General features: G+C 45.5%; 1 protein-coding gene across 1 annotated transcript; it reads left to right on the forward strand.

Moving 5' to 3' along the window:
* The first annotated feature begins 566 nt into the window (after positions 1 to 566).
* Positions 567 to 21,846, forward strand: LOC119387827 (solute carrier family 22 member 7-like). The gene is made up of 11 exons (XM_037655353.2): positions 567 to 688; positions 3,841 to 4,197; positions 5,661 to 5,764; positions 6,941 to 7,095; positions 7,702 to 7,870; positions 8,934 to 9,063; positions 10,633 to 10,757; positions 11,411 to 11,625; positions 15,816 to 15,997; positions 17,002 to 17,219; positions 21,395 to 21,846. The coding sequence occupies exons 2-11, from the start codon at positions 3,862 to 3,864 to the stop codon at positions 21,507 to 21,509; spliced, it is 1,749 nt and encodes a 582-aa protein (XP_037511281.1). The 5' UTR covers positions 567 to 688; positions 3,841 to 3,861; the 3' UTR covers positions 21,510 to 21,846.
* Positions 21,847 to 25,064: the final 3,218 nt, after the last annotated feature.

Below are 25,064 nucleotides of genomic sequence, written 5' to 3' on the forward strand. Positions count from 1 at the left end.
TGGCAGTGTATCCGTATAGTTTGAATGTTATCTCTTTCCATACGCACGAGGCCAAAAATTCTATAGTTGCGAAAGCCATTATCAGTTGACTGATATGGCTGCAGTGGAAACGGGGAAATTAAGCATCGAAAGTAAGACAATAAGGCTTTGGCCGCAGCGCTGACACCCGTTCATTTTCTTATCGCATATCCACGCAATATCTGTGGCGTAAGAGAAAGCGTAACCTTGCACTCAATACGTATCTTCTTCTACCCGTTCCTGCGCGCTGTATCTCCCCGTAACCCACGTGCAAGCTCTGCCACGACATTCATTTCAGCCTTTGGTTGCTAGGGGGACCACAGGGTTCTGAGGCAACGCCTCTGTTAAACAGGATATACTCTAATCATACTCAAGCACAAGCCGCGTAGCAGTGGCTAGAGCATCGCGCTATCGTCGGGGACGATCGCTTAGCGTGGCGCGTATCTTTATAACGGGCTGTCTACAGCTTTGCGAGGTTATAAGACTGCCCCAGCCGCATGCGCTGCGCTATGCTCAAGACCCTGCCTGAACCAGGCCGGAGTGATTCGAGGCAAATTTACGGGACACGGGCGTACTAATGCCCTCATACTGACAGGGAGTCATTCATCGTCACCACAGAGGCACATTTTTTGCGGGATTTAAGTGAGATTGCTACCAAGTCAGCGTGCTGGTAAGTCTCTTGGCAGGTAATCCTGAATATTCAGTATTACTTTGCATTGATATCAACTGAAGTTAAATGTCTTCCCATTATTATTTACCAAAAAAAATGAAAGAGATTATCTTCAAGAAACCTCGCAAGAAACTCTGTGAGAGAAGAGCGTAAAAAAAAAGAAAAAGGCGACTAAAATCTTGAACGCTTATCGCCTAAAAAAAGTGTGAAATGCGCTGCGTTACAACAGCGTTGTAGGCAATCTGGGCTTTGTGTAGAGGACGAATAGAAAGAGCGCCACTCTGTGATTCCGTCTACGTCGCAAATTTGTGCGATATGAAATCATTCGTGAGTCTGATGCTTGAAATAATTCGACTCAGCCTGGACAATTGGACACCTAGTCATTATGTAAAGCGAAGTGAGGGAAGCGAAAATTAATCGCCAACGTTGGTTGTGAGGCAACATTATTCAGCAACTAAGCCGCCTCTGTGGTTTAGCGGTCACGGTGCTAGGCTCCTGATCCGAAATACGTGAGTTCGATCCCGACTGCGGCGGTCGCATTTCGATGGGGAGAAATGCTAGAGGCTCGTGTATTTTCTTAGCAGGTGTCCGTTAAAGAACCCCAGGTGGCCGAAATTTCCCGGTGCAGCCCCCCCCCCCCCCCACTACAGCATAGACTGCGTCGCTTTAGGACGTTTGGTCATTTAGGACGTTTGCTTATTCAGCAAATTTCTAGTGAATAATCCAAGTGACGCAAGCGCCCACCTTTGTTGTCGGTATCATCCGCCATCATGCAAGGCACTGCCCAACAGCATCAGTATATTCATGCAGCGAGCACCAAATTACAAAATGATTTCTCTTCGAACAATGAAGTTAGAGAAAAGGAATGTTCTGTAAGTAAAGCATGGATAGAAGAGTCGTGTAGGGCAGTGCCCTCTACAACGGCCGAGAGAGCAAAATTTATTGAGAGCCATGGGGAGCAATGTTTCAAGGCATAGACCCAGTGGGACATTATTAGCGCTCGTGACTGGCGGCCGGTGCGGAAGAATCGGGATACACACCGCACGTCGATGACGAGAGTTCCTCACAAATTCCTTTTCCAAAGCGGGGCTGGCCGGCAGAAACCGACCGATCTTATAGGCCGCGTATTGAAAGCTGTTTTTGGCTTCAGAGAAAACTCTGATAAAAACCCCAGCTGCGGACAAAACCAGCGTAACCTCCCCCCCCTCCCCCAACCAAAAAAAAAAAAAAAAAGACGGGTAAGTGTGCTCAGACGTGGTAGGGCGTGATTCTGCCGTAAGGTAACACACAAAGTTATATCTAACAGACGGCCTTTAAGATGGATGTCTTTCTGCCGGCCACCCCTGCTTCAGAAAATGGAATGTGCGTGGCACTCACGCCATCGGCGCGCTCGGGAACAACTACGCGGCGTGTCACGATTTTGCCGCGTAGGCTTTGCCTCGATGGCAGCGTTCCTTCATTTCTTGGTGGAACGCTGGCATTGAGGCGCCCTAGCATAGGCCACCATTCACTGGTTCTAATCTTTTTCCGCAGGGACTGTAGTACCTTCAGTATGGTGCAGCATCACTTCAGGTGTCTCTATAAAAGTGTCTTGTATCATTGGTCTTTCAAAGAGCAAGAAATTGCCTCGGAAGCATCTGGCTATCGCCAAAGCTGAAAGCCACTTGACCAACGTCCCTAACCAGGTTTCACTTAGTTATCACATCTCTGGCAAAACAAAAAAAGAAGCAAGTCAATGTTTTTAGTCTGTATTGTATCGCGGTTCACGTTCGCGTCAGTGTCTCTAAAACGGTCTTGCACAATGCAATCTAATTGAGTGCAGTGAAAGAGCAATGCCCATACATACCATCCGGTATTGCACATTCGTGACCCCGTCTGCAGGAAAATAGATTAATCTGTTTGTTCATCTGGCAGCTGAAAGCAACATTGAGCAGTACTGTGGAAGGAATACGGCCATCGTCAGAGCTGTGTCACGTGTCGCAAGTGCAACAGCCGTTTTCCCGGACTTTGCTTGACATGTGCGCTGCGAAGCCAGCGCGACCGCCAGAACGAAAAAAAAATGGCTCAAGTACATTGGGGGCGAGGAACTACAACATGTTGCGTGGCTTTCACGACTCTGTCAAAATTTCACAGACACGTCGTTTAATCTTAGTTGGTTCTGTTTCCTCGTGACGTCGACTTTTATCTGTGTTGTGTAAATGGGCTATGGCCTCATTTTTAAGCGCTTGCTGCCTTTACTGTTTTTTAGCGGTCCTTATAGTTCTCAATGATCGTAAGTTATAGGTGATGGCAGCTAAGGGAACCACAGATTGTAACCACTTGGCGTGGCTCCATGGTAACACATAGCCACGCGAAGTTTGACTACTTAAAAAATGGCACTGTGAAAAATTGTAAGCGACGTTTTTACGTATACGAGGTTCTCTACTTGTGCAGATGCACCTGGTTCAATTTTTTCTCGACAGCTGGGCATTTCATCCGAAATATGTAGCAAGGCAGCCTTATAAAGAACGGTAGCAGTGAATCAACATATCGCATCACATTAGGTCATATATGAGGGTCATTTAGAGGTAGCAGTGAAGGGTCGTTTTCGTGCACTTCCAGTGTCCTCTATCTTCTAAACCTGCTGACGCACAAGGATGACATTTGTGACAGCGAGCGATGCGACTAGCACCTGCGTCTATTGTGTAATGCGGACACCTAGCCTTCACTTTACGTGCACACTGCTTACCACGCATACGTTCTCAGCAAAGTTTACACCTTAAGCTACTGTGTTTTCAGCGGCTATTGAGAGCACAGCAGTGATTTTATTTAAAAACCTCGGTGTTCGTCATACAAGAAGACTTGTTTGTTTCATCACAAAAAAACATCACGTGAATGTAATTAGGATTCATATTAGTCAACGTAATTTATACGTTGAAGTTAAGCTGTTAACGTCAGTATCTGTTCATGTTGATGAGTACCAGCTCAGCGTCATGTCCTTCGATCTTCTTTGTCTTGTGCTGCCGTCCTTTGCGCAGACTTAAAAGGTAATCTGTCGCACGATTAGCCTTTTCAAAATAAAATATTGCATTCATATTTTTCTGCTCTTAGCAAATGTCACTAATGGTCGTGAACTTTTCGAAGACGTTAAGGCGGATCCCAATTACACGCAGGTATCCCAGAATTCTTAGGTCATGGAGTTCGAGCGAGTGTTGAAGGAAGTTGGCGGCTTCGGTCTTTTCAACAAGACCATCATGCTCGGAGCTCTCGTGCTAGCCACGTGGAACACGGCTCTGTGCTATTTCTTTCACGTGTTCTTGCTCATCGCACCACCAAGCCAGTGGTGCTTCGTCAACGGCACGTCGCTTGAAGACTTCCCGGATGCAAGCGTGTTGCCACGGCGACGCTGTCACATGGTGAGCTTATCCAGTGACGGCGTGAATGCCAGCGTCGCCGACGGCAGTGCTTCGACTTGTACCACAGGATGGAAGTTCGATCCGACTGAGTTCTTCACATCGGTCACAATGGAGGTATGCACGACTTGTTAGGTTTGTGTACCTTATTTCATTCTTACAAAGCAGAAGTTCAGCAGGAGATGTAGGCTTGAAGATATAAGAAATTCTTGAACATGGGGTGTCGCTGAAGCCAAGTGGTCTTGTCTTGTCTTTTTCAAAGGCAAGACCACTTGTCGGAACGTTGGCTTCAGAGACATTCCCTGTTCAAGAATTTCTCATTTCATTGTTGTTGCATAGAGCGCATTAATAAAAGTTCTATAGCATCTGCTGACGCCCTTCTGTGCGTGAGTTATTAGCGCGCTAAAGAGGTCGTTTTTTTAACATGAGGCAATCGAAAAATATTGCTATTGTTAGGTTCAACTTTGCTTTTTTTTTCAATCTTAACTTTTATAGTTATAGTGACGCGGCGTTGCTCACTCAAGGATAGTGACAAGACTCGAACAGAATAAACCAGGCAAAAAAGAAAAAAAACCCCAGGAACTTCTTTTCTACAACGACGAAAACCACGATAGAAGGAGGTCGCGGTCTCACGAACTTGCATACCTCTTCAACAAGGACATCCTGCATCGTCCGTTTTTTAACGTCAGAATAACCAACATAACCACCCATCTTCTGGCAGGAGCTGGAAAATTGGTGGGATGAGACCATTAAGAGGTATATTCCTGGACATATTTACTTGTTGGATTAATGTAGACTAACTGCTCGATAAACTAATCAGTCAAATCAATTCATTCACCGGAATTGGCATTTATTTCTTACGCAAAAGTTCAGTGCTTGCTGTGATTTCTGCATCCGTTTGTTTGCTGATGGTGAATTTCAGGAAAACATTGCTTTTTTTTCAACATCCCATGGTCGTTCTGGTGTTCAGTGCGAAGAACTGAAAAGTGACCCACGAATGAGTGCCGCAGGGTAACTGCCAGGTTGCTGGGAAAGTTCCAGCACACACATTTTCACACACACGTAGCTCGACATGCTATCATCGGTATGAGGTCACTAATATCTGTGGCCGCAATCTCGGAAAAGAACAAGCAATCTGCGGCAAGCAAAATGTAGGGTGTATGGTCGCGAGTCTCCTCATGATATCTTCCATCTACTTGCCGTTTCACCCTAGAGACCATGGGTACTACAATTATCGCTTCAGATGCCTGAACACCAGCCAAAAATATGCGCATAAAACACACAAGTCAATGTTTTACGAGTGCGGATATTTTCATCCAAGAATCCTCGGCAGCCGAGTCAAACAATGCTCTGCGACCAAGTTTGATAGATTTGAGTCCGTGCATCCTAGCAGGGCTGAAAGCTACTGCAGTAAGCTCTCTTACACATATTCATCTTTTACACATACACATTTTCTCACAGACTTGAGGTGCCACAAGCGCGTCACTTACGAAATATTTTCCCAACTTCCCAGAAACCACGGAAATTTTCGCGTGAAAGCAACCACCGTATTTCTTTTTCCCTTGCCCTTTTCTTTTCAGAATCAGTGGGTATGCGGCGAAAGCTGGAAATTGTATGCTGTCCACACCGCCTATTGGTCAGGGTCGATGACCGGTTACTTCGTGTCAGGATTTCTCGCCGACAAGTAAGGTTAACATCTTTTGTATACATACGAGTAACAACAAAACTGCGCAATGAAAGGCAAGTTTGAAGGGCTACTACTAATCATGTTCTGTTCCTTCAAGCTGGTCATTGAATTAAAGAAAGAACAGCAATTTCATTTACAGATCAAAGAACCGCAATAAATCTACTGGCCCATATTTGGCGCGCTGTCATGTTTGTTCACTTTTCTTTCCCTTTTTAAAAAAAAATTTCTAGCCTAATTGTAGAGGTCCTACTGAAATTAGGCAATGTTTTTTGCTAATTTTCACCTCTTTTTTGCTTGCATCGCTGCCAATGGAATAGAATAGGATTCCTTTTAGGGTATGCAAACCTAGTGGTTGAAAGTAAGCTGTGTTTAGGAGTCCATAGAAAAGGAAACGCCTGATTCCATTCAGAAGAGGCAATCTTCACGGAATCTCTAGTATATCTTCAGTGTTTACTGCAAGAAGATAAGGTAATTTAGCTATAATTTATAGACTATGTACTTTACGTCGTCTTTGGATCGCGGCAAGCATTACCAGAAAAGGGAGAGAGACAGAAGCAAGAAAAGAAAAGGTAGGCAGTGTAATCAAAATAAACTATTACGAAAAGTGACAGGCTTCTGAACCGGTGCACACCGCTCCATAAAGTGACACGAAAATAGAATTTGTTTGCCTTATTATTACTTTATTTGTTCCCAAAACTTATCACTCTTATTGCTTTCATGTTGCAGAGATGATGCATTGTGCTCCATAAAGTTCAGCTGCTTACACGCCGCTTACCTTTAGCGAATTACAGAAACAAGCGAAATAAAGTGTTGTTAGCACTCTGTTTTCACCCTGTTCAGTGTATTGGGCGTCGTGGCACGCTACTTGAGCTCAGTGTGGTGACATATGAAAATTTTAAATGATAAAAATAAAGATCAAACTTGCTTGGTGGGATGCTTATCATGAGCTGTACGTCTAAAACGGCTTCGAAGCATGGAAAAATAAAACTTGCAAAGAGCTAAATGTTTCACTACCAATGGCATTGCCTCTGATTGTTACCTCTTACGATTAGGCCTAATTCGCTACATTTGAATATTTCCTCTTTCCGGCATACCTTCTCGGTAGACTCTCGTTTTGTTTGCTGACGGCCAAATTGTGCAAATGGACTCACGGGTCTCACTTGTTAACCGCAGGATCGGCCGCAAGAAGACAGCCCTGGTGCTCATAGTGGTGGGATCGACCTGCAATCTGCTCGGCGCCTTCTTCTCCCAGTTCACTAGTTACACGATACTCAAGTACTTCACCGCTGCAGGTTCTTACACGGTCACGACCACAGTGTTTGTGCTAGGTGAGTTGCTGACACGTCTTAGGGTCGTAGGACAGAAGTAGCGCATCAGGAGCGCTTACGAGCGCTGCTGTGGTATCGCGGCCTGCAGCACTCTTCAAATTGGCAGATTGCAGAAAATGCACGGGAGCGTCGGGTGAAAGATGAGCGGTGGGTTAAAGAAGAAGATGCGGAGAAGCTTCGCTGTATGTATTGTCGGATACAACTCAAGAAGGCAAGAGAGGCTCCGGCCAGATGACCGAAGCGTGGCAGCCGGTCGCCTCTGCGACTGAAGAAATAGCTTCGCTCATTTACTCGGCGATATTCTCAGGCGGCGAGGTCACCTATACCACCCGGCTTATAACGTCAGTATAGAGAGCGCGCTCACTGGTGCATGCTTGTGTGAATCCGCCTTTGAGGTGGAAATGCTACTCTCTTCTAAAGGTGTGCCTGACTATAGGTACCAAGAGAGCTCGTTGGATGTACAGCATTTCATTGGTCAGTCTTGTTTTCTTCTGTGTTTGATGTAAGGGTTGCCCTGCGTCTTTTCTTATCACAAGTTCCAGCGTACCAATAATTGGGGAATACGCGGCTAGTTTTTTTAAAAATGTCGAAATGTGCTTGTCGCAGTGATGGAGTACACCATATCTGAAAGGAGGACACTGGTTGCCTTCGTCTGGGCTACCAGCTGGACTGTACTGGCCACGATGCTGCCCTGGTATGCGTACCTTGTGCAGAACTGGAGGGTGCTTATCGTTACAAACGCCTCCATGAGCGTGTTTCTACTCGTGATCTTCTGGTGAGCACGACTCGTTTTATTCCACTTTATGGTCTACCGTATTTAGAGCACAAAGCGCACATCTACAGCCTAGGAAAGTGGGTCGCGACTTCCGCTTGGATATACGACATTTTTATATGAATTTGATATTAATGCGAATAACGGAAACAGCGCTGTCATACTCGGTTCCAATTAATAAAGTGGATGAAAGAGTAGAAAAATGAAGAGAAGAATTTGGCGGTAGCGCTGGTGGTGATCATGATGTTGCTACAGGTGGTTCTAGCCTGGCAGACCTGGCCAACATTTGCTCCACCCCAGCGTCTTTTTCCAGCATTATGTTTGCCAAATGTCACTTAGGCCAGTCCCTGTCAGATAATTTAAAAGAATAACCGACACTTCCTTGCCAACCATCCGTGCACCTTCTGGAACCACAGTTTGCCCAGTGCACTCGTGGGGAAAGCTTTGTCTTTTTTTTCATTCTGTCCACGAGCTTCCTCCTTTCACTGCAAAATCGCTTGTAGGACCATATGTAGGGATATATATCGCTCACTACTTCATGAAATTCTGTGCAGAGTGTAGAAGTAGCACCCCTTACTTTAAACGCCCATGCAGGTGTGCAGGTCGATCTCGTTCGTACCCTCTCCCTCACAAGCGGAGTGTCTGAAATGTGCTACCTAACTACGTCGTACACGCGCATTGAATGATGCGTCAGGAAATGTGCTGAAGTACGACGGCCTGACACACAAGCTAAGGTTGTTGCCTCTAGCCAACTGGTTAATTAGGAGACGTGCTTTGGCCCTTCCTATTTTTTTTTTCCGTGAGACAGAGTTCCAGAAAGATCGGCGGGTCGTATGATTTGACGTCGAATGGATGGCGCACACCCAGTTTCACTCCATTCATTACTAAGCCTCCCGATTACTATTCTGATGAGTTACGACATGAAATTGAACTGGCCGCAGATCCTGGCCTTGGAACGCTGGATTCGGCAGATTTTGCAAGCTTCGCGTGCAGCAAGCAACGCAGCTTCTTCCCTCTATCCCTGTTACTGATTTACTTTGTCAATTATGTTTTTTTGCTATTCAAGGTGGGTCCCTGAATCATCTAGTTGGCTGCTGTCAGTAAACCGCAAGCAAGAAGCCCTTGCCATCCTCCAGAGAATTGCGCGTATTAACGGCAAGGACGTGTCAGAAGAGCAACTTAATAAGCTTTTGAAAGTAAGTAAGCTCACGCACCGAAACGGTTTTGGGCGAGGCAATTATTGTACGATTCGAAACATGAGTGACAAGCAACGTTCGACTGCTCGAGCTCCTATTAAATGAATACACGTTTACAATTTGACGTGCAGCATATCAAATATAATCCTATGACCGTTCCATTTGTTATTTGTTGAAGCAACGAGCTTGTAAATACTGATGACATTAATACAAGGCAGTACCCACAATGAAACACGATACACTGCCAGAAGTCGCTTTGCGACGTGTAAAATCCGTATTGGAATGGCTAAGTCTAAAAAACAAACAAACAAAAAAATGCACTCCTTCCTGTATGTCACACTTCTTCTTGTTGCATCATAGATTGGCCGAATGGATGGTGATTCGAAAATATTAGGGGTGTGTGAATATCAAATTTTTCGAATACGAATCGAATACGAATATCCACCTTCGAATATCGAATCGAATATCGAATATCAAAGAAAAAATGCCTCCACAGTAACAATATTTTATTTAACATGTAGCTACTTGAAAAAAAAAAAAACATTAACAGCCTGACTGGCAACACAACATACACTGCTGTGTCCAGAACACAATGTCAAGGCTAGCACAATGCACATCATAACACAAGCAAATATCACGGCACAATGAAAGTAATGACTACATGTTAACATGAAGAAATATGAGTTGCGCCACATGATCAGGCAGCAGGAGCTCCCTTGTAACAGAGACAACCCCCCCCCCCCCCCGCCCCTGCCACTGAAAAGGCACGCTCGCTCGGAACAGAAGTGGCTGGTATAGGGAGTTACATGGGGCAAAGCTCTGCCAGACTGGGGTATCTGAACAGTCCGCCACCAGTCATGTGGGTCACTGTTTTTCTTCAGAAGTGGTCCCGCATAGTGATCTAGTGGTAGTGCGTGCACGTTACGGCCGCATAATATTGAAAATGTACGGTTAGATGATCGCCAACAGCGCTGCACGTCGGAGATGCATCAGCAATAAATCATACGTATTGGGGCGCTCGTCGCTGGCAGATATCGTGCCTCCGTGTACTTACGATGTTTATCGCTCCTCTCGGCAACGTTTTTAGCTATACGAACGCAGCAGGAATATGGAAGACGAGTTATTTTATGGATGATAATCGAATCGTATATTCGAATTTTTCGAATATTCGAAGTTATCGAATATTCGAAACTTTTCGAATACACGATTTTCGAATCGAATACGAATATTTCGAGTGTAATATTCGACGAATATTCGAAACTTTCGAATATTCGCACACCCCTAGAAAATATTGACGACCTTTTCCACACCTTGCCGTATTGAGCTGTCCATCTACCGCAGAGGTTGGAAAGACTGATATGCTAAACCGTTCGTTCAATAACGATGGTTCCCCACTGCAATGACACTCTTTTTTCAATAAGCAGCCAAGCAGTTCGAACGCGGATGGCTTGAGACAGATTACAGAACTAGTGCAAAATTTTTCAGTACTGTTCAGCAGATTTTTTCGGCAATCTTTCTACAAAACGGAGAACTGACTACGTGATGCTGTTGACCATGCGCGACTCGCAGAAAACAGCCAGCGACGCCCAAAGCCACGCCGTCGATGAGGAGGCCCCAAGCTTCTGGAAAGGCACCCTGCTCATGCTCAAGTCACCCAACATCAGGAAGATCATGGTGCTCATCTACCTCGGCTGGTATGTGGACGCAAGTTCTCTTACGCACTAGACACGCGTGTTTATTTTGTCGCCCGCAGTGATAGTTTACAAGATAGGTGTAAGCTCAGTTCGATAGAATAATGCTCTTGTTTCGACTTGAATTTGTTTTTTCCCTGTGCGCGTCGTTATGCTTTAAGCTGCGATTAGGGCGCGCGTTGCGAAAATTGCCTTAGTATAAAGCTAAAGCAATAGTATTGCAAGGTAAAAGTCTGTCTAAAAGTTCTCTTTCTTATAATAGACACGAATGAAGTTCGACGTTATTAACTTCCAAGATACAAAACGGAAGTCACTGCGTGACTCCGGTGGCTTACATAACGGTTTAGTTGGGACGTGACTTCCTTTTTTTTTTCTTATCGCATGATTGTGCTTTTGCTGTAGTCCAGATGAATGTTGCAAAATTGTCACGAGACAAGCTAGAACAAAACCTTTCGAAGATAAATTCCTGTTTGAAAGTTCCATTTCTAATTATGCACAGGAAGAAATTTCTATGTCATTGACTTCCAAGGTGTCAAAGGGAAGCCACCGAGTGACCCCGGTGGAGTAATTTATACGCTACATCCTTAAAGTTCTTATAAAAAAATCAAGAAAGGAGTTAAAAGCGTGCCTGGTTGCATTTCATACATTACATCCAGGTTTATAGTTTGCATGTGCTACAACGTGACCACCCTCGAGCTTGGACGGCTGGGCCTGAACATATACTCAACGTACTCCATAGCCATCGCGTGCGAGTTTCCTGTGAACGTCATATGCATCTCCTCGCTGGACAAACTTGGACGACGTTGGCCGAACTCCATCTTTACACTAATCGGTGGCGCTGTCTGCCTCGCCATGTGGCTAATTAGGACCGGTGAGTGGCATCATCACAAACTACAAGGCGAACGTTGTCTGCTTTGAGGTCTGAAGTTCATTTACCGTTGACGGATAGAATAAATTTCAGGTATCGAAATCAGGTAAAAATGAGGCTTCAAGCGGGACTCGAACCCAGGTATTCTGCATGGCAGTCCGCATGGTAGTCAGGTATGGTATAAGTATAGCCACAGACCCCGCACAGGCATCGTGTCGGGCGAGGAATCATGTTAATAGACGTAATACTGCGTGGCAGAAGAGTAGAATCGCGCCAGGCGTCCCACGTCGCGAATTGCGTAACCGGTGGGTGGTTCGAAGCTGCCGATCCATTGCAAAGGGCTCAGCTATAATTCATCATCAGCCGCAGCATTAACAAAGTGGGCAGCTATTCACGCGACCTCTCACGCTCCGATGATTATGGCGGCAAAATTGCCACACTGGATTGCTTTCGCCTTCAAGTAGTCCTTGGCGAATGCGCAAGGGACCCTGCGAGTTTTTGTCGTTTAAGCATGAAATATTCGAAACGTATGGCAATAACGAAAGAAAAAGAAAATGCAGCCGAAGATTCGGGGAATGATCGCGGTACCAAGCACTGCACGAATTATTCATGAGACCCGGATTCGACGCGCCTATAGCAGTTCGGGCCCATGCGTCCATGGCCAAATCGTTCACTGGGTCGACAGAAAGTTATACCGTTACCTTTCCGACCGTCAGGTGATATCCAATCTCACATGTGGGCAGGCTTTTACTGGGAAGCAGATAGGCGATTTGAGATGATTTCGAGAATGGGCAGATCCTGGCCGTAGTGCAATACTGAATTGCATCATTTTAAACTGTAGCGCAACAAAGCATAGCACGATAATGTGCATTACAGTGTAAGATGGTAAACATATACCAACTTGTCAAAATTTTCTGTTTTACTGAACGTCGTTTTACTGGTGAAAGACCGAACAACCACAAACCCAGAGAAGGCAGGCAGGGAGATCTTTTTATTAATAAAGGAATTGTGTTCTTTACCCTATATGTATTTGTCGCGCTGATGATACAGAGGTATGGCTCGTGGTTCTACCGCGTGGTTGCGCAGAGAATAGAGTCAGCATCCCATATACATATGGAGTTGAGATCAGCCATGATGATATAAGCTTATTGTTTGTTTTATTTACATCGGTAATTAACTGATGCATATATTATAATTACTTAAGTTCTATGATATACATTACATGGCTTAGTTTAGGATACACCTTAACTAGCCATATCCTGAGAAATAAATTAGTTTGTAAGGGAGACCGAAAAAACTTCTTATAGGGTGACACCTTGCAAACGTGGCGAGACGTCGTTGAGATTGCCACACAAAAAAAAAAAAAAGGTAAGTATCGCATTGAAGAAAAAATTTACAGCATATCCACGGGTGAATGATGAAGAGCTTGGGCGAAGCTCCTGAAGCAATCATGGTCTCGGGATCCGCTTCTCGTTGAGACCGTTTCGCAGCGGCGTCCTTCGTGCGCACCGTCTCGGGATTCGCCTGGCTGGCGCCAAGTGAGGGCCCGCCGCTGCGCATCGTTCATGCTCCACCAACGATCCAACACGTACGGCGACGATCCAGGAGAATGAGAGAGGCGCTCGCTCCCCGCGCAGCCAGCGCAGCAGCCAATCGGAGAGCAGCGGCACTTCTAGCGCCATCTAGTGTCGATTCACACAAGCGCCATATTGCACACAATTTTATTGGACCAACGCCATCTAGGAAATGAGACGAGAAATGGTGATGACGACACAGATTGTGTACAGCGTCATATCGTCCCTGAACTGCAGTTTGTATGTACTTTCATGAAACAGCGCCATCTGTTGCATTATACGGGAGATACTGCCGTTTACGCCGGACAACGGAGACGTGACAAGGTTAGACTAAGAGGAGCTACGCGCCTAATACGCCCCTAAAACGCCAGGCCTGCGCGGAACGCGCAGCACAGTCACAGCGAAAGCTGGAAGAGCGGCCTTTCTATAGCCCGTTCTAAACTCCCTTGGGGCAGCTAATAGAAGTACACATGCAAGTTATCCACTACGCCATAAACCACAATTTTTGTGAAGTAAGGAAGCAGCCACTATGCCATCATTTGTCTTTCTCCAGATAAGCAAGGTACCCGCTACATATCTGTAAGGCATTATTTGCCCTTTGTTGATGCGGCATGTGGCTGATGACGATGAAGAATAATGGATGAGCACTTTGTAGCGGGTGGGAAGCATTAAACTACACACTCATTGCGCAATTAGATTTGTGTGACGCCTGATTGTTATTTTACTCTTTTGCCACGCTATATTTCGTATGTTAACGCGATTCCTTGCCCGACGTGACGCATGTATAGGGTCTTTTGCAAATGAGTTTCAAGCACCAGCGTGGCTCTGTGATACAATACTCGACTGCCACTCAGAGGGCCATGATTCAAATCCCATCCGATCCTGGATGTTTTAATTATGGACGAAATAAAGTTATTTAGATAGATAGAAGCTGTTTAGCAAATCGTTCCTTATATCTCGTATCACGAAACTATCATCATCACCAACGGGTATGTGCCGCATAAATTGGGTAAATCCCACTACTCATCACTGGTCCACTAAAAAAGAAGAAGGCAACAGTTAGCCCAACATTAGGGAAGGTGTATGTGCCACAGAAATTTGCGCGGCCTATCAGAAAACTATGATCATCATAAACGGGTATGTACCACAGAAATTGGGTGAATCCCACTGCTCACTGCTGGTCCACTAAAAAGGAAGAAGGCAACAGTTAGCCCCAACACTAGGGAACAGGAAATGCAACGGTGGCTGCGAGAAAACCCCGAAGCGATAGAAGGCCTACGCCAACGACGACCTGCCCGTACATATGCGAACGCTATGCTTCAGCGTGAGTTTCTGTCTCTGGACTTTGAACATCTGTGTCGTGTCTGTGTCTGTCTTTGGTTTAACTCGAACCTTTGCGCTGAGAATAAACGTAGAAACAACCTAGCATCACCTAGCTAAAGCCTAGCAACAACCTAGAAGCAACCTAGAAACAACCCTCATCGCATAGCTAAGGCATAGAAACAACCTAGAAGCAAGCAGATTAGTTTTCAGAACCGTCCAGTTTCGATGTGTCAAGCCCTGCGCGGCTGAGTGCAAGCTTCGCGAATTTTTTTGTTTTCTCATTTAATTTTTAAGGCGATAGCCTTAGATGCCCCATCAAACGCGAAAATTGACCGTCGGCGTCCCGCGGCGTCGGGCACATAGCGAGCGATGCAAAAAATCATCATTACAGGATGACGTCACCATATGACGTCATTATGGCGTCACAGATTGCAAAATTTCGTGACGTCATCATGACGTCGCAAAATTCTGGCTTGACGTCACGCGACGAAACGTCACATGATGCCGTCATCACATGACATCGTAACTTGGTCAAAGGTGGTCCGATCACGGAGGCAATGCAAAATCAGATGAAGTGCCTCTGATCTCGGAGGCAGTGCTAAACCAAGCAAGGTGCACAAGTTTTCGAAGGGTGGCGGGGCAGGATCAGTACAACGACTGAGAAGAAAAAGAAGATGACTTTCGCCTTCGAGTCGTCTTAAGTGAATGCATAAGGTACCCTGTGAGATTTTTATTATTTCGCGCGATAGCGGTTACGGACGTCGTCGGCGGCGGCGGCGGACAACAACGGCACTGCTGTTGTGATATAACAGCTTTCGCTGTAAAAGCGCAACGACACGAAATGTGTGGACAGCCATCTCAGCGCTAATTGGGATGACAAGCGGGGAAGTTATAGACGTGACTATTCCGCAAAGAATCACTATAAATATTGCGACATGAATGCCCTATACAGCTTATGCAATACAATTAGAATTTTACGATCATAGCACACATTTCATTTCGAACTCCCCCCAAAAAAATGTCTGCTTTCAAACCAGATTCCATAATTAGATGTCTTATTGACAATAATGACATTAAGAACGCCTTAAGCGATTCCTGTTGACGATCTCATGAGACTACACTGAGTGAAGTGGCAATTCCTTTCCATCTTTCTTTCCCTTTCCCCCTCCCCTTAGTGCAGAATAGCAAACCGGGCGCTACAATTCTGGTTCACCGCCCTGCCTTTCTCTCATTTTATTCTCTCTCTCTATCTCTCTGACTCATCCTGCATTCGTGTTTTTTATGATGAATTTGCAGAGTCGGCTACCTGGACGCTCGTTATGGCAACCATGCTTATCATGGCATTCGCCGGCGGCTACAACATCACGTACCAGCTGGCTTCGGAAGTATTCCCCACTGTCGTCCGCGGTCGCGCCGTTCTGCTTCAGAGACTGCTCGGAGACGCAGGTGGACTGCTCGGCGCACAAATAGCCTCCCTGGTAAGAGCGTTGCACAATGTTAGGAACCAAGACGAACGCTCGCGCTGTCTCAGTAAATAAGCGCAATTATTTGCGATCTTGCCGATCCGGGGTTGCGGGCTGGGTGGGAGATGTCGCGATGTCATGAGTTCAAGATGTTCACGTACGGTCTTCAAGGGCGGATATGCTTTCACCACGATTCCTACCACCAATACTTTAAATTTATGTTTCCACTTTGTTCAGTACCACCTGCACGAGAGAGTTTCCTCTGAACGTCTGACGTATGACACTGCGTTCACAGTGAAGAGTAAAAAAAACGGGATATGCTCAATAATTTAGCGATTTCTCACTCTTGGTGATTCACACGTAGCGCGTTTCTGATGAGGGCAAAAGAAGAGGCGACTCTTGGCGTCAGCGATTCAATATGTCGTGTCGACTCTTGTTTTGCCCTCGTTCGTGATGTGGCACACTATTGCTTGCAGCGTATCTGTAACAAGCCAAGATCCCGCCCCTAGTAAAGCATGTTTGTGTTCACCGGACCCTTTTATCTACTTTGTATGCTATGGCGGGCCTCATTGCCGCGCTGCGTTCTGACCAACGAAACTGCCATCTTTTATAAGCACCTTCTTTGTAACGATCAGGCTGTACACATAACAGCAGCCCCTTAACGGCCTTTGATACTTCTTGAGAAGCATCCGATGTCTTAGGACCTACATTATTTTACGTTTTCTTCTATAAGAACGAGGAGTACTTTCCATACCTAATATTTCTCTTTGTATCTATGACAACCACCGGCCGTACACTTCGCAGCCAAGTCAACGTACCCGACAAGATTTCACTCCCTTGGTTTTATTTTGACAAAAATTTTACGTTGCATCTCTTAAACAGGCAAAACAAGCCGATGCGAGGTCACGTCGCGAGATCTGTGCTATGTACGCTAACTTTTATACTATGTGTATGGCCGGTAGTTTGAATAAGTACTGTGCAGACGTGTATATCTCTTGTTTTTTTTCCTTCTATGACAGGCTGAACTGGACGAATACTTGCCGATGCTGGTCATGGGCTGCTTAGCGTTGCTGGGCAGTGTGCTGGTCTTTTTTCTGCCGGAGACGGTAGGCACCGCTATGCCACAGACCATTGAGGACGGCGAGCGCTTCGGCCGTGATCAAGGGCTCTGGTTCTGCCCTCTATTCACCAGGAATGCCGAAGAGCCCTCGCAAGAGAAGTCACCAAAGAGAGAGAGGTGCGTGTCAATACCTTCATGAGTGAGGCTTACTGGAGTTCTCTTGTCGACGTTCTCTGATTTTATGTAAGTGAGCTGTAATCATAGGGCAATAGCTCATGCAGAGGATAGGGTGTGCCCATCTTCAACGTCGTGTTGCGTACAGTCAGTGCGAATTGGAATGCAAAGCCTTGAAACCCCTCTATGCAGTTAATGTATAAGCAGTTATGGTTATGTGGAACGAGGATTGACGGCACTGGGTCTTACCAATTTTCTTCAGTACCTCACGAAATCGAAATCCATCAATGTCAAAGATATGCGCTTGCACATTTTGACAGCCTTGGTCTTGTTCTCTGAAGACACGAAAAGGTTGATCTCGCCTTTGCGTCTAAAGTATTTCCTTGCGCTGTGTTCTCGTATGCCGCAACAACCTATTTCGTCCTTGGCAAGCTGTTGCAGATTGTAGTGCGAATTGCTCATTATTTATTTATTTATCTTCAAGTACTGCAGTACTATGCATGCCTATTGCGGGAGTGGAGTAGATATAGAGGGTATCCCAGCTACCGTGCACCAAGATTTAAAAAAAGAGGAACTGTGTTATGCGAGGCAAACCTAGCACACATTGTTCCCAGAACACTGCAGTAGCCGTTAGTAAATTTTAGTTAATGAGATTTAATTGGTTAATTGTAACTCGACAAGCGCTCACCTAATAACCAAAATGCATATGAGGCGTGAAGTATGTTTGAGTGGCATCTAACTGTGCTATTTTCAGCAATGTACTAAGCGGGCGCTAATTTCTTTCTGATTGAAAAGAAAGCTCGTGAAATTTGAAAAAATACTACGCGACTATGCTCCCACCAACATTAGAAAGCAGCGCCCTCAGTAAGTTAATTGCAAGGACAGCGTTCCGAATCTCGGCAATTATACAGGACGAGCGCCAGCAACACGTGTCGGAAGAAAAGAAAATATTTCAGGTAGATAACACCGAATAAAACACACACACACACACACACACACACACACACACACACACACACACCACACACACACACACACACACACACACACACACACACACACACACACACACACACACACACACACACACACACACACACACGCACGCACGCACGCACGCACGCACGCACAAAAGATTGGTTGCACACAAGTCACCGCCCCGTTATAGAGGGTATAAAGGCAGCACTCATAACATCCGTCCATCTATCCGTCCACCTATCCATCCATCCATCGTTGCAGTGTAGTCGCGTGGTATTTTCATATTTCGCAGGCTTTCTTTTACACTCCCCAAAAAAGTTAGCACGCAATTAGTACGTTGCTCAAAATAGCGCACTTAGATATACAATAAACATGATTACATATGCCTCAGTGACCTTTTGATTATGAGGTGGGTACTTCTTGGTTTACAAAATTTGCTATATTTGACTAATGAAATATCAATAGCGAAAAAATTACTAGCGGGTACTTTAGCTTACTGGGAACAATATGTACTAAGTTTACTTCCTATAACGCCGTTCCTCTATCTTAAAAATTTATCGCTCGATATAGCTGGTACACCCTGCATATGTGCAATGAAGGACAGGCTTTGAAACATGAATATATTGTAAACCGCTACAAACAGTGCGAAGACCGTACCACATAGTAAAAATTACACTTTTGGACGATTTCCCTATGCAGAGTAAATACGGCTGGGCAGGCAAAAAAAAAAAAAAAAACTCCTTTTGCAGATTTTGTGCCCTAACCAATGGGAGACCAACCTGGGCCACCGAGTCATTTGTTCATCGAATACACTTCAATTGCGCAATAATGTCTTCAACCGTATCTTATTCCCATAAAAGTATATACCCTAGATGGGCTACCTCCTGGACCTTAATTATACTGTGTCAACGTAATTGGCCTCTGAATGCAATGGTACATATGTCAGCTTTATCCGTCTCTCAGCACCAGACCAGTGACGATGTGTAGTACTCGTTGTTGAGTATGGAAGGCGTGGTGGGTTCAAATCCTGGAAGGCGGTTCCGTCGTACCGTCGTCCAAACGTGACCCGTCGCCGATGGAGTCGGTGTGAGCGCCCACGCTGTCCCGCGAAGTGGCGGTTGATGGCCCGGGGTCAGAGGAGCGGTCCCGTGACTGCCCGACGGCTGCTCGCTCGAATGCTAGCCACTCGAGCCGGAATGTGTCCGACGGTTATTTCGACTACAGCAACGATCGACTTAGCCTGAACTCCGGTCGGACACAACCGGGATCGTTGCGCCCCTGCAGAAATCGTCGCGTCAGCACTCGCTTCCCCGCGATGCCGCGCGGCGGGACCTGCAGTGGGCCAGCCTCCGCACCACTCCTGCTTTGCAGCGAGTATATTAACGTTCACGCATACCGTTTTATGTGGCGCTCACGAATAGTTTTCAACACTGCATTTTTTTTTCGCCATATTGTCGATGACAAGATACTTCATGGCCGTGTTTCATCCTAATTAACGGATTGTGGCTGATTTCTGACTGAATTCATCTATCGCATTTCTTCGCCCCGTGTCCACAACCCTCCACTGTTAGCTAAGCGTCGCATAATGTTATCTAGTGCTGGCTGTCCGATGTCTGATTATGTTGGCTTTCCGATGTTATCCCAGCGACATCGCCTTCATTCAATTTCATGCCAGTGATTGAGTTGTCCAGATTTTTTTTTTAACACGCATCCAAAGCACAGCACGGGGTCATTTTCTGCATGCATCTTGATGCCACTGAAACGTGGTCAACGCCGCAGGTAGCTGACAGTGTTTCTGTAGAAGCTCACTTTTAACTGCGAACTTGAATTTCGTGCTTGTTGTGGCGTGCAGGTACCGCGATTCTGTGAACGCAGCCTGAGCGACAAATCGATATTTACAGTTCGGCAGTAAACAAAACCATCCATGGAAGCTTTTAAATGAACTGCATTATAGATAACCTGTTGTCATCGCAAGCTTAAGACAGAAAGAGAGAGAGAGGGAAATAAGATTTATTTTGCGCCCATCGAGAAGGAGGGGGAAAAGGCTTTCGCCTATGCCCCCACTCATCCCCCTAACCGTCGGCCGGAATCCCTTGGGACTCGGCGGCGGTTAGGGCGAGACCGACGACTTTGCGCTGTTCATCGACTTCGTGGCTGAGTAAAAGGTCCCCCAGGATACTACATTTCTACTCGGATCTTTGTAGGAAGGGCAGGTCCTGATCATGTGAACTAGACCTGCAATGCATTACAGTGCGTATATCTTGGAATTAACACTTGCGGATGCTATTTACTGTACAGTTAAGGGTTTGGAAACACCCCGGTTTGCAATTTCCTACACATTATTTCTTCTCTTCTGTTGAGTTGTTTAGCTGCCTCTGGATATATCTCACGATGGAATCTATAATGAGCGGTGATTTCCTGGAACGTTCTTAGTTCGTCTCCCATGAAGAGCTGTTCCTCGAGTGGAGGTGGCGAGTCCGCGGCGATCGACCGGAAAGAGCCCTCGGGTGGTCGCGTGCGCCTTCTCGTATACCCCTTCAGACCTTGATGGGCCGGGGAACATATCAGTGAGATTTGCTTTGCGGGAACTTGTTCTTGTCTCAGAATTTCAGCGGTTGCAGCAGAGATCCTGCCCATATCATAGTTCTAAATGGCTGACTTATAGAGTCGCTAACAATCACTCTTGTACCTTTTTGTGTTATTGCCAGAGCGATTGCAACTTGTTCTGCCTCAGTTGCAATTGTGGTTTTAAAGGTTCTGGAAATTAAAAAAAAAGCAGCCCTAATAAATCTCGCGACACTGCACGAGTCCACACGACATCTCTTATTAGCGTTTCTGTCCAAGTTCCAGCTGCGAAAATGTGGATATTCGCACCCAGATAGTTCAAGACTGTGTAAAAATGGCCAATAATAATTTTATGGTCAATCAGAGCCTGTTAAGCGCAAGGCAAAGAAGAGGACGAATATAAAGAAGAGGATGACGAGAGCGCGTGCAGGTTCATGATGATGATAACTTTCTGTCTACGACGCACGGCAAAACTCGAGCATAGCACCTTCGCTGTAAAAAGCCAATTTACCTACCCTCGCCGGTTACTATAGAAGTTTCATAATCATTATTTAACAGTTATAAACAATAAGGTCGCACATGTTTGTAATTAGTATCCTTTCATGCCATTTTTTTCTGTGTCGTTCTGTTCACAGGCTAGGGATCTTCTCCTTCCGCAAGAATATGCCGGTTACGGGGCAGGCTGCGGTCAACAAGGCCTTCGATAATAACGAATCTGTTGTGGCAACGATTTACAACGCCGTTAGGTGAAGGTTTCTGCCTCCACAGCCCGCCACAGTGGGCAGCATCTTTACCACTCTGCTCCTAGACGGGGCTGCAAACATCACTGCCAGTCGCGACGCGCATATTGATAACCTCGCCCAAGCACCCATGACATGTCGCGCAGCGTATACGTTGACTCTTCAGAGGCACTTTCCCGTGAAACGACACTGCGCTCTTGTGAAGAACTGTGACTGTGATATGTCCAGGTATCCTCCATGAAGAAAAAAAAAACGCATCTCATAAGTGACAGAAGAATATTTGTCAACGTAGTAGTATCGACTGTATCGTGCATTGTGCCAGCGAAGGTGGTACCAGAAACAACGTGTGCGAGCTTAGGAGATGTGGCTGCTCGCCCAATGGGATTTCGTTTGTTTTCAGTTAAGCTAATGTTAGGGCGAACTTATTCGTCGTCTTTAGGGGATCGTAAGGTTCCTTGCTTCTGTTTCGCGGTGGGCGCACGAACTCAATAAAATATTTGTTACTTACTCGACGTCTTTGTAAATGCTCTATCATAAGCCTTTTTAAAAAATTTATCGCTGCATGAACAACCCACAGCCTGTGACGCTATGCCGTCGGAATGGGTGTTTACTATAGCAGTTTCATATTCTTTATTCAACAGTGCGACTGAGCGATGTATCAAAAACAAACAAAACAAAAAAAGAAAAACAGTGAAAGGAAAAGCAAGAAATAAGATTACACATGCCGGGTTAGGTATACAGTAAAACTCCGGATAGGTATCATAGCCCCGGCTACGCATCCGGTCAGGTAACATGTGCAATATACAGCGTGCTGAGTCGGCCTCGTTTGAGTGTTTATACACAGACGAAGCGCTGTCAGAACAGTTTCGATATGAGCAGTGATGGGGCAAAAAGCAAAGCCCAGTGAATGAGGATTAGGGCACGACTGTTTTGCATGTTGAGGTAAACACGAAAGATTTTTAATATATATTCGTGCATTCGCAATGTCTTGCGGTGAGCGCACGAGCTCAATAAAAATGTGTTCCCTACTCAACGTCTTTCTCAATTCTCTATCATAAGCAAGTTTTTTACAGCGAAAGCTGTTATGAGATCATTCCAACGGCCGTTTTTGGCGCCGTAGTTGTCCACCGCCGGTGTCCGTAACCGCTATCACGCGAAATAAAAAAAAAGCAAAATGAGAAAAAAATATCCAGGATGGAACGGGGTTGGAACCTTGGCCCTCTGCGTGGGAGTTCAGTATTCTACCTCAGAGCCATGCCGATTTTTTTTCTTTATTGCAATGTTAATACACCATACCGGTGCTTGAAACTGCTTTGCAAAAAGACCCTATACAGGTTTCATGTCGGGAATGAACCACAGTAACATATGCAATTTAGCATGGTAGAAGAGTAAAATGACAACCTGGTGGTCACACAACGCGAATTCTGTCACCAGGCGTCACACAATGCGAATTACGTAACTAGTGGGTCGTTTAAAGCTTCCAACCCATTACAAAGGGCTCAGCCATAATTCTTCATCGCCATCAGTCATCGCATCAACAAAGTGCACCTAATGCCTTACAGATGTGTAGCTGGTACCTCGCTTCTCCGCAGAATGACGAATAATGGCGTAGCAGACGCTTCCCAACTTCATCAAAATTATGATTTATGGCTTAGTGGGTACCTTGCTAGTGTACTTGTATAAGTAGCCCCATGAGAGTTTACAACGGGATCTAGAAATGCCGCTCTTCCAGCTTTCGCTGTGACTGTGCTGCGCTTTCCACGCAGGCCTGCCGTTTTTTTTTAAAATTTATTTCTGTACGGGCAACCACAGCCTATCACATTATGCCGTCAGAATGCGAGTTTACTATGGCAGTTTCATACGCTTTATTAAACAGTACGACAGCGCCTGTAAATCACATTGCATTAAATCAACCAGAAATTCACGGAAAGCCGCAATAACGCGTCCCTGTTAAGGCAGGATTTGTGACCAAGGATCTTCTCCGTATGTAAATGACGCCTCCATCATTGAAGTAGACATTTGATGAGCGGATGCTTCGCATATGTGCATTTAGGGTGACGCAACAACTGCGAGCCACAGACGACCTCTGTTTGATCACATGGAAAAAAGTAATGTACGCAGGCTAGCACAGGATGTAGTCGGCGTGTGTGCGTGTCAAATGTGTAATCAATGCGTGTGTATGTTTTGAAGCTCGAAAACCGGTCGGTACTTTCTAGGAGAGATGAATGCATGGTCGTCAAACGATGTCGCGGCAATACTGAGTTTTTCTCGAAATTTAAATAAGTAACGCTACGTGATTACGTTGAGTGTTCAGTAACGGTCGATTTATTCAATTTAAGTGCCGAGCCGCCATCGCGCCTATACCACCGCATTTTTTTTCAATAACAGCATGACCAGCAATATATGTTGATGTAATAATAATTGTGGGGGTATCACGTCCAAAGACCACGATATGTTTATGAAGGACGCCATACTGGAGCACTCTGAAAATTTCGACCCCATGTGTTTCCTTAACTTGCACCTAAACCTGTCTACACGGGCCTCTAGCATTTATCCTCCATCGAAATGCGGCCGCCGCGGCCAAGATTCAATCCCGCGACTATCGGGTCAGTAGAAGTGATGCAGTAGTATCGATGGTACTATCGATACTATCGATAGCTGAGTCACTATCGATAGTGCTATCGTTAGTAAGTACTATCGATAGTTTAAAATCAACAGCGCGAACTCATTGCAAAATAAATTTGCTTCGCCGCGCGCGTGGTACATAGTGGAGCCGGAGGAGCAGGCTGAAGGGCAAGAAAGTTGACATGCTTGCGTTCTTCACCAGAGTGCTTCGCTGACACATGGTCATAAAGTCAACCTATTGAGCTGTAGCGGAAAGGAAGCCGTTACATGGGGTGGAACTGCGCGGCTTCAGTTTTATATTGTATTTGATGATTGCAAAATAAAAAATTATCAAGAACGAAGTTTGTTAATTGTAAGATGTAACTGATTGCTTTTAAATATTAATGTATTGATGGGCATATGCCGCCATTTTAACTGCGCAAATAATTTCTCTCGATAAAAATTTCCTCATAAATTAAGCGAAGCTGATAGTAGGCTATCGCAAATATTTTGGCAATTTGGCCAGCCAGCAACAGCATCGTTACTCGCGCCACTATGGATAGTTTGTCACGTGGTTGTGACGGTGAAGAATGCTGCAGCAAGACTGGGAAATATGAAGCTCTTTTTTGGTCGAGGTTGTGCCCAGAAAATAAAACTCAGAATACAAGCGATACACGCTGCGCACTGATTGCGACGAGAACAGTCGCCGGCCGTCGAGTAATCTGACAATCGGTGGAACGCTTCGTCTATTATACATCAGTCATCAAACCTTCCAGTGTTATCGCTATTGCTCGCGTAAGCTCTCGAATAAACTTGAATATTCGCGTCCGGCGCATAACCTTAAAATGTCAAACAATCGCGAAACTTCTGAAACATTGCGGCGCGGTCTGCGTAAAACGCAGCTAACAGTCTGTGGGTGAAAGCCGAATACATCAAAACAAAGCAATAAACACGCGTGGCA

This window comes from Rhipicephalus sanguineus, chromosome 3, assembly GCF_013339695.2.
Source record: "Rhipicephalus sanguineus isolate Rsan-2018 chromosome 3, BIME_Rsan_1.4, whole genome shotgun sequence".
In the NCBI taxonomy this organism is placed as follows: Eukaryota; Metazoa; Arthropoda; class Arachnida; order Ixodida; family Ixodidae; genus Rhipicephalus; species Rhipicephalus sanguineus.

Bases quoted from the DNA above. Each gene is read 5' to 3' on its own strand.
- LOC119387827 (XM_037655353.2), top strand. From the start codon at position 3,862: ATGGAGTTCGAGCGAGTGTTGAAGGAAGTTGGCGGCTTCGGTCTTTTC. The intron at 7,096-7,701 runs GTGAGTTGCTGA...TGCTTGTCGCAG, and splicing joins GACCACAGTGTTTGTGCTAG to TGATGGAGTACACCATATCT. The intron at 9,064-10,632 runs GTAAGTAAGCTC...CGCGACTCGCAG, and splicing joins AACTTAATAAGCTTTTGAAA to AAAACAGCCAGCGACGCCCA.